General features: G+C 36.1%; 1 protein-coding gene and 1 pseudogene across 1 annotated transcript; one reads left to right on the top strand and one right to left on the bottom strand.

Annotated features, from left to right (window-relative positions):
* The first annotated feature begins 1,581 nt into the window (after positions 1–1,581).
* Positions 1,582–6,437, top strand: LOC147382407 (putative phospholipid hydroperoxide glutathione peroxidase). Its single transcript, XM_086427833.1, has 6 exons — positions 1,582–1,739; positions 3,300–3,376; positions 4,527–4,588; positions 4,687–4,805; positions 5,698–5,865; positions 6,110–6,437. The coding sequence occupies exons 1-6, from the start codon at positions 1,602–1,604 to the stop codon at positions 6,140–6,142; spliced, it is 597 nt and encodes a 198-aa protein (XP_086283959.1). The 5' UTR covers positions 1,582–1,601; the 3' UTR covers positions 6,143–6,437.
* A 2,038-nt stretch (positions 6,438–8,475) lies between these two features.
* Positions 8,476–10,053, bottom strand: LOC147382406 (pentatricopeptide repeat-containing protein At2g13600 pseudogene; annotated as a pseudogene).
* Between the last annotated feature and the right edge of the window lie 98 nt (positions 10,054–10,151).

Here is a 10,151-nt window from a genome sequence, read left to right as displayed (position 1 = left end):
TTCAAGTTCAGCTTATCCATAAATTTTTTTTTATTGAAATCCAATAACGTTAGAATAACTACATCCAAAATTGAGTCTTTAGAACTTAAATTTAGCACACCTATGAAGAAGAATGTTTAGTGGAAAATAATAGTCCAAAGATATTCTCATGTGATCGTTTTTGTTATTGCAAGTCCATTATTATACATAAAAGTGGGTCGTAGAGGAAACTATTGTCAAAGGGATTAGATGTGGGTGGCTAAGTGGTTGTCCACTTTAGAGTACTATGTGACCGACTCATATACCAGAACAATGTTGAAGTTACCTTAATATTGGACTTCACATCGCACACCCTAACGTGAAAGTGGATAAGAATTATAAATAATTTTTCACGAGATACAAATGAAAAGTTAGGGTGTGTGATGTGAGATCACTCTAGCACGATTCTAAGAAATACTATATAAGAGTACAAATAAAGTAATTTATGCCTCACGAAAATTAATTTTGAACAATTGAGAAACATTACATTAATAAATTGAACAAGTGCAGATGAGGATGTTGAGATCGATGAGATGAACGACCAATAATAAAGATAAATTACAAATTAAACGGGCAAATTATATATATGTATTCAATTGGTGATGAATTAAAAGAAAATTGATTATTATCTTCACTAGAGGAATATATACAAATTGAAGATTCTAAAAAAAAACAAGAGAAAAATGTTTTTATATTTATCTTTTTGGAAAGTTTTTATTAAACTTTAAACATTAAGTCGTGGTAGAGTGACCTCAAGCTGGAGCCTTATATTGCATTTGTTGACATGAAAGTGAATGCGATGTGAGATTTGCGGTGACTTCAGCATTATTCTTAAAAAATTCATTTTATATTAAAAGAAGGGTATGAACGTAAATTCAAATAGATGGATACAGCTGGACTACAGTTAGAAGCTCTACTCTCTTGAGCAGGGGATCTGAGCTCGATACCACGTCGGTATCAAACTTAGAAGTCAAAGCTTTCCGGTTACTCTGAGGATTTTCTCTGAGAACTGCTATTTGCACCCAACTTTTACTTACTGCATCCCAATTTCTTAAATTATTTATCACACCCAATTTAAAATTAAAACACACAAATGACAAATGCACTACAACCTTGGTTTCAGCGCAACTCGGGCGATACATCTGGATCTTGCACGTTTAAAATGTCTTGTTCAAAAATAAATGTGAAATTTTAAATCTCATCCAAAAATTCAACTTGTTCATTCGTCTCGTCCATACTTGATATTGAGATAATTTGGACGATACGTCTCGATCTTGCACGAGTTTGAAAATCATGTTACAAACTTGTAAATATTAAAAGTGATGAACTTGTGAGTTAGAGGTTAAAAAACTGACGAATGCGTATTTTCAGAATTAAAATGAACAATGTGGCGAATTTGGAATTTCGTCATATTCCGCGCATGAATATGCAAGAAATAGATTCACCCTTAATTTTTTTTATTTAATTTTAATTGGAGTGTAACAAGTAAAAGTCAGGGTGCCTATCGCAGCTTTCTTATTTCGGTTACTTATGTTGGCTTTTGTTTCCATCACACCTCTAGAGGTATTTTTATTTTTATATATATGCATAGTTTCATCAACTGGGTTTCTCTTATTCTTCTTGGTTTTGCTTTCTCTATATTGTTCTACAAGAACCAATCTACTTCTCTTCAAAACATGGCAGATGTATCGCCCAAATCTATTTATGATTTCACAGTCAAGGTAATAATTCTTCTCTTTTCATGGTTTATTTTTTATTTTTAATTTAATTATTTTGAGTTCATAGTCAAGGTTCTTCTCTTCTAATGGGGTTGTGTTTCTATTGATATTTTTTTACCCTTTTGGGCAGGTTAAATTTCCATAAGAATCTTGTATGGTTTCATGTTTTTAGTTCTTGACCTTTAAATTGTTGATGCTGTCTTTGTTGATTATTCTTTCTATTATTTAATTTTATCTTCTGATATCTCCAATTTTTTTAAACTTTTTAGTGGTGATGATGCCCTCTTTATTGATTATTCTTTCATTATTTAATTTTAACTCTGATTTCTTATTTTAGGTTTTCGTTTTTATAAAAAAAAACTCTTGATTGGTTGCTTTGTTGTTCTCTGATTTGCATATTAGGGAGACTGCTTTTGAGCTTTTTGACCTTTTTCCTCTGTTGGGTTTGTTTATTTTTGTGTATCTGTTACATACTATAATATAATAGGTCATGCTACATACTAGTAATATTGATTGGTAAGATTAAGTTTAGGAATTTGATTTGAATTGTGTTGGTTTAGAATTTACTCCATAAATAAGCATTGTCATTCAATTGAAATTCAATGAGAAATATTATTACAATCCTTTTGGATTTAGGAGATTGACCATCTCTAATTGATCTAGGACATCCAATCTACCTCAAATCAGATCATTCTCTTGTCTTCTTCGTTTTTTATTGATGTTTCGTGATTTGATTGTCAAGTTATGAATTGAGGTCATAACAATATTAGAAATAGAGGTGTTTCTCCTGAAATTTTTTGCCTTGGTTTCGACTTTACTCTATAATGTTTTGGTTGTGAAATTTTGTCGAACTATTTAGGAATAGTAAGTGAAGAAATATTCATGTTTTCTTGAGTTCTTTGATTTAAGAGTCTATAAGGGTTTGAAATTGGGTATCTAGTAGTTTAGAACAATTTGAGTAATGTTGTTAATCGGGGTTTTATGTAAGAAGAAAGGGACTTGGAGTCATTGCAAATATTGGTTAAAGAATTAGGGAGGAAGGTTGAGTACGGTTGGCTGCCATAGTAAAATTGGCGCTTAATCTCTTTAAATGAATTCATACATTTGACTAAGTCAGGTTTGTATTACCAACCCCAACTTTGGATAATATGTAGATGATTACGGCGATGAATTTAGTAAATTAGGGCTTGGGTCGCATCCTTGGACTTCTCGTTCCCATGCATTCCTAGGCCAACCAACTATGCGGCATATGCTTTAGATAAATGGCATAATTTATGCCTTTGTAACTTTCTCACTTTTCTCCCGCTCCCAAATTGTTACTCCTTCAACTCAATCATTGGAGAAAAAAATTGACTCTATATTTATAGATGTGAACTTTATGGCTGTGCCCTTGCTTCATTTATTAAATTCTTAGGGTAGATGCTTGTTGTATTCCTTTGATTTACTCTTTTTTGTAAATTGGAGGCTTTTCTTTTTTTGTTCTCTCTTTTTTCCTTTTATTTATTTATTTTACATTCTTTTCTAACATTCACTTTTGTTTTTGGTGATTAAATTGAAATGCAGGATATTAATGGCAATGATGTAAACCTGAGCACTTATAATGGAAAGGTCCTTATGATAGTCAATGTTGCTTCCAAATGGTATTTGATTATATCACCTAAATCCTCATTAAGATGCCCCACCCCCCACCCCACTGCACCACTAGAGTGAAGCAACCTGGCCTTTTTCAGCCCCCATTTTTTTTTTTTTTTTGGGGGGGGGGGGGGGGGGGCTTGCTTGTCCCAAAAGTTAGGGTTGAAAGATATTATTGTGGTGGTAGGGGGGCCTACATTTGCATAGTATCGCGTAGGAGAAGCTTCGTGATGACTACCTATTGCTTGGTGGAAGACTTTCTTATTGTGTCCAATATTAGTGTCTTGAATGAATGATTATCTTTCTTCTATGACAAATTCTTTTCTCACTTATTACTCCGTGTTTAGATAAGTTATGAAATACTCTATAAGCTTAGATTGTTGAACCTATCTAGTAGGAAGAGTGAAAGATTGAAAGAAGCACCCAAATTGCAGCAAATGTTTATATCTGATGTCTTCCTTGTGAGCCTTAACTTTTTGAACTTTTTAAAAAACTCAAGTGAAAAGAGTCCAATTGATCCAAAGACTCAAGTCGAGTTGAAGGGGCTAGTTGGATTGTTAGATCTTGAGAACGCTTGAATGAGTTCCGGAAGAATATGCCCAAATTCTATAATAACTTTGAAAAAAAAAAAAAAAAAAAACAGCTTCGATCATAGGCTTTTTGAACTGAAAAATACAATTGACTTTTAATTCGATCCAGTCTTGGGTTTTGGCACTTGTCCTTACTGTTAACCAATCGACTACTCCAAAATACCAATCTGTTAAGAGAGGGGGAGAACTATGAATGTAAGACAGGATTTAACTGGGGTATGATACACCCAAGAGTGGAGAAAAATATACACTCAACTCTCCCCCTCCGTGACCTATACGAACCTAGGCTTTGATAGCGTGTTAACCAACTAACTACTCTAAAAGACCAATTTGTTGGAGAGGAGAACTATGAATATAAGAGGGTCACAGGGCTTAACTGGGGTATTACACCCCTAAGAGTGGAGGAAATATATACTCAACACTTAAACTTTTCATATCCATGATTTGTAGTATTTGATTCCTTCAGCATTTATATCTTTGGTCTTTGTATCGGTAATGGTGCTTGATTCCAAGTAAATTCTATAACTTCGTATCTTTTTTCACATTGTTCGCTCCCTTTTTTGTGCAGTGGTTTAACACATTCAAACTACAAGGAACTCAACATATTGTATGATAAATACAAAAACCAAGGTTTATAGCTATTCTTGCAGAGTGATCCTTTTATTTCAATGTTTTAGGAAATGCCAGGTTTTGTTAGTAACACACCAGTGGTTGTATTGTTCTGACAGGTTTTGAGATCTTGGCATTTCCTTGCAACCAGTTTGCTGGTCAAGAACCGGGAAACAATGAGAAGATTCAAGAAGTCGTATGCACGATGTTCAAAGCTGAATTCCCTGTATTTGATAAGGTATCATCATTGACGAGTAACTGAATTAAAAAGTACAATAAAAACCATCAATCTTAGGGTGTTCATAGGAGAAGAGAGATATTTAATCATTCAAGATGAAATGATTTTCCACCTTGTTTCATATTTGTCGGTTCAAGGCCAAGTTTGCTTGAATTCCTGACTTTGGAACACATTTTCAGTCCAACTAACAATTCTCCTTTAGAGTGACAAAAAGGGTCGGCCGGTCCTCCCGAAGTTTGAAACCTTGGCCTTCTTTAACATTATTATTATTATTATTGTTATTGTTGTTGTTGTTGAACTCCTGATTTCATGTTATATTTATGAAACAAGGGATGCTTTTCTTAATTCCGAAACCAAGCAGTCACCAGATTTCTTTCATTTGTTTGATAAATCATGGTTTCTTATGAAGTAGAAGGGAAATGAAAGAATTGGAATACTTGCATCCACCATCAAAAAGTTTGGTGAATATTTCCGAAAACTTGAAAAAATAAGGGCCGACCGATTCAATTGAGAAATTAATTGATGATTTTCTGATTAATCCCACCTCCCCTTCTTTTTTCCACTCTTTAACCTCAAGATTCTATCTTCAACCTTCAAATATCAAGAACAAGATTGGGTTTTTAGTGAGGTGGTTATTGTTGGGTTTTTAGGAAGAAACTCGAAAGCATCATTTGTATACCAAGGGTTTCACATATATTATTGATTGTATTGTTTTTGGATTGCGTCAATATCAGAACTCAACTCCTTGATCCAGGCCCTTAGTTATCAGATTGGATTGGATCAAATATTGGGTTCGATCTAATACATTGACAGCTCTCACTTGACATATTTTTGTTGTGTTCCCATGATCGAATTTTGAAAATGTTCTTGTAAATTTCTCTGGGTTTCTTAGATTGAGGTGAATGGGAATAATGCAGCACCACTCTACAAGTTCCTAAAATCACAGAAAGGGGGGATATTCGGTGATGGCATCAAGTGGAACTTCACTAAATTTCTGGTCGACAAAGACGGGAAGATTGTGGAGAGATATGCTCCCACCACATCTCCACTGAAAATTGAGGTCCGAGAAATGATCCCCTTTTGCTTTTTTTTTTTTTTTTTTCTAATTCATTTTTTTTTTTAAATTTCTTTTTATATTAAGAGTGAATAATGTTGCATTCAAGGTTTAAAATCTTGTCTTGGGGCAATGTTTATGGTCTTGGACAAAACCAAAATGTCTTGGCCAAAGCTTTTCTAAGATGGAAAAAAACTTTAAACTCTGTTTTTATCTGACTTTTTTTTTTCCGTACTTGTTCTCTTTACAGAAAGACATCAAAAAGCTATTGGGAGTTTCGTGAATTTGCAGAGGCACAAAGATTTGTTCTATTATGAACATGTGACTTTTGTTCTATTATGAACATGTGACTTTTGTCTTGTAAGCTCAAATAAAAATAAAGTGGTGTTCCATGATATGCCTAGCTAGGAAGTTGTTTGGTTCATTAGGATCTATTGTCTTTATTTGTTGGAAATATTTGTAGGTTATTAAGTTACATTAATGAATTTGAATAAAGTAAGTTGTATGACTGTATCAGTGATAGATACTATGTGAAATGTTAAGATGATTTGGTGAATAAGCAGGGAGTTTATGATGTAGTGATATTTTCTCCATCATTATTAAGTAGATATTGCGACGTCGATTGTTTGGTGACTGTTAATGTTGGGTAAAAAGTAGCTTATGCATTTGATAGATTGTATTTGACACCCCCAACTTGTACTTATTACACCTCAATTTAAAAAATAGTGATAGTAAGCCCATGGTTGAGAATAAGTAAAAGTTGGGGTGGATATTTTGAACCAAAGCCTTAGTACACTATGATAATCCCACTACTGAAACATTCTCAAGAACCAGACCAATCCAAGGTATGTAAAGCAAATAGTTGGAAGTGATCGAGGCAGTCCTAGTTCTACTTTCCATCTTAAACGAAGATTAAATGATGAAATGGGTGCTAAATGCCGATAATTAGGGTGAAAATTTCCCAAACTACTGGTCTCTTGCACTCATTAATTAGGCACGTTTTGTTTTAAGGAATAGTTGCGATTTGCTTAAGAAGTTGAAGGCCATGTCAATATAAAATCTCTTGCTTTTACATAAGACATCTTTTACAAATCATCTGCCAAACATACATTGAATGTTTGTTTATGAAGATAAATTGTGTTCGTACTAGATGATGACATCTCATACTTTTCGTGAAGGATACGAAATCCCTCACAAATGACCAAAATTTTATTTTTAAGATTGGTCAAGTCCCTTCCATCTGCTCGCATATCTTCTTCTCTTCTATGAACAAATGCCTCTGCTTCTGCAATCTTGGCTAAGACTTGGTCATGAGAGCTAAGCAACTCAAAAGCACGGTCTAAGCGATCGCGAAGCCAACCAACATTGAAATCTAATCGTTCCATGAGTTTGATTAGATGACTGAAGATTAAGTTCCTTAAGGCTTCTTTTTATAAATGCTTCATCTTTGTGGCTTGTACGACTAGCAACACATCGAAGGTGAACTTTTGTAGAGCACTTTGAGAATCATCCAATATGGTAAGTGTGAGGAATATGGCCAATATCGACCAAACTTTTGCAGAATAGTTTGAGAATCATCCTCTCTTTGTTTATACGAACAAGTAGGCGCCGGTGGATGAAACAAGGAGGCAGCGATGCGGTGCCTGACGAAGACTCCGACATTAGATGAGATCCACCAAGATTTAATACTACTTCGCTCCCCTATCTATGAGGAATGCCATAACGGCTAAACGATCAGATGTATCTCCTATGGAAGTACTTGGGGCGAAGGAACGGATTGTGTCAGCATCATAATTCCCTTCATGGTCACCATTGTCTCTTGAAACCGAACAGGATTCTTTCTAGGGGGCAAGCAACTCATGGTATGCCTTGGTCGAGAAGGGCTCAATCCTTCCGGTCCTTCCAACTTTCAACGAATGAGGTACTCTCCTTTCTTCTTAGGCGGTCTTGTTCTCTTGGAAATATTTTTAAACGAGGAATAGCATCAAGTTCATCATCTGTGAGCTTTGTGAAACCCCAACTAGGAAGGTTAACATAGTAGCGAAACTCATTTAGAGTAGCTCTCCAATAGTTTTGCACCGAAGGAAGGATAAAACTCATTTAGAGTAGCTCTCCAAGAACTTGAACACATTTCTAAGGCTTCATTCGCAATAGGCATCAAGCACCATTGTGGAATTACACTGGAACCACATAAATCAAAATTGAGGGAGTCAACATTTACAAATCATGGATCAGAGCAAACATGGAAATCCTGCCCCTTTGTACTTGGAAATTTGGCCCGGGAGATGGATATGGTTTGGGTAACAAAATATTGCTCATAGAATCACAAGTATTCTCAAGTTGGCAACAAAATCCCTCTCCTGGGTTCGAACTTATTTTTTGATGGGTAAGCAGGACTTGAACACACGACCTCGAAGTTTCTTTGCAATGTGTCAAACCAACTGAGCTATAGGTCTAAGCCTGGGTTCTAACTTTGTTGGAGGTAAAAAAGTCCTTCCATGGCGTCTCTCTATTGAAACTGAGGGACTAGGGCTTTAATTTCACATAAATAGGATTGAGAAAGAATTTTAATTTCCTCGTATGGGCAAACAAGATCAAACTTCTAGCTCTCTTGGTCTAGAGCAAGCATGGTGCATAGCCTTCCATCTTCATTCTCAAGCATAACTCATCCAAAACTCCATAGATCTCTTCCACTCTAGGGTGCGCTTTGTCTGCAACGACAAACTCATGAACAACATCCCCCACCTCAATCATGCTACACCCGGGTGCCTTTCGAACACCTCTTTGTGCCATCATCTCCCTGACCACTTTAACCCCATCATATCTTTGACCCACCGCATACACATTCGACAAGAGCACATAAGACCCACCATCCATCGGATTCAACTGTAAGACACGTTGAGCTGCCCACTCACCCATCTCAACATCACCATGAACGCTACAAGCACCAAGTAGAGCTCCCCACACAATTACATTGGGTTCAACCTCCATCCTCTCTATCAACTCCTTTGCTTCCCTCAGAAGCCCGGCCCGCCCGAGAAGATCCACCATGCACCCATAATGCTCAACCTTGGGTGCAATCTTGTAACAGTTAATCATCAAATCAAAGAAATGACACCCTTCTTGGACCAATCCTGCGTGAGCACACGCATTTAATATAGAAACGAAAGTGATGGAATCTGGTCTAGATTCTGATTTTTCCATGTCGTAGAAGAGATCTAACGTGTTTCGAGCTTGCCCATGAGATGCAAAACCCGAAATAATGGCATTCCATGTGGCAACATTTCTTTGAGTCATCTTACAAAAAACTTCTCTAGCCATTGTAATCAAACCACATTTTGCGTACATATCTATCAAAGCCGTCCCAACAAAAACATCCCAAATTTTATTTTTCTCAGCAAATTGTTGGACCCAATTGCCTAAATTTAAAGCGCCCATTTGCGCACAAGAAGATAATATGCCTGAGATCGTGAATCTATCAGGCCTAGCATCCGAAACAAGCATCTCCCGAAAAAGATCGATTGCTTGGCGTGGGCATCCATTTTGTGAATACCCACATATCAATGAATTCCACACAACGGTATTCCTCTTAGTCATTTCTTCAAACAGCATCCTTGCATCATCCAAACGTCCACATTTTGCATAAAAATCAACAAAGGCAGCACCCAATTTCACACTCATTGTAAAATTCATCCTCTTGGAAGCATACCCATGTATCTCTCTTCCCAATTCTATGTCTTTCGATCCTAAACAAGCCGAGATCAAACCCAAAATTGTTCCTTCATTGGGTCTCATCTCATTTACCTCTAACAACATCTCTTGAAAAACCTCTAAAGCTCCTAAAATCCTTCCATTTCTAACATAACCCATTATCATAGCATTCCAAAAAACAACATCCTTCCCCTTATATTTGTCGAAAACCCGTCGTGCATTATCGATTTCTCCACAAACAGAGTAGAAATGAAGCAAAGAACTCTGTACAAAAAGATCCGAATCATACCCAATTCTAATTACTAACCCATGAGTCTCCCTCCCTTTTTCAATCACCGAAAGATTAGCGCAAGCTTTGAAAACAAAAGGGAACGTGAAGTTATCGACTTGGACGCTTTCGTGAAGATCTCTCATCTTGTTGTAGGTTGAGATAGCGAGAATTGTAGTTTCTGATGATGAAGAAGAAGAGTAGATTCTGATCATGGAATTACAGATGAAATTATTGGGTTGGTGGGTTCGATCGAAAATGAGAGTGGCGTAATGGAGATGTTTGGTATTGGATGAGAAGGAATTGATGAGCT

Source organism: Akebia trifoliata, chromosome 16, assembly GCF_017979445.1.
Source record: "Akebia trifoliata isolate Shusen 1 chromosome 16, ASM1797944v1, whole genome shotgun sequence".
Lineage (NCBI taxonomy): Eukaryota > Viridiplantae > Streptophyta > Magnoliopsida > Ranunculales > Lardizabalaceae > Akebia > Akebia trifoliata.
The sequence above is the reverse complement of the archived record's forward strand: the minus strand, read 5'-3'. Positions and strand labels throughout refer to the sequence as shown.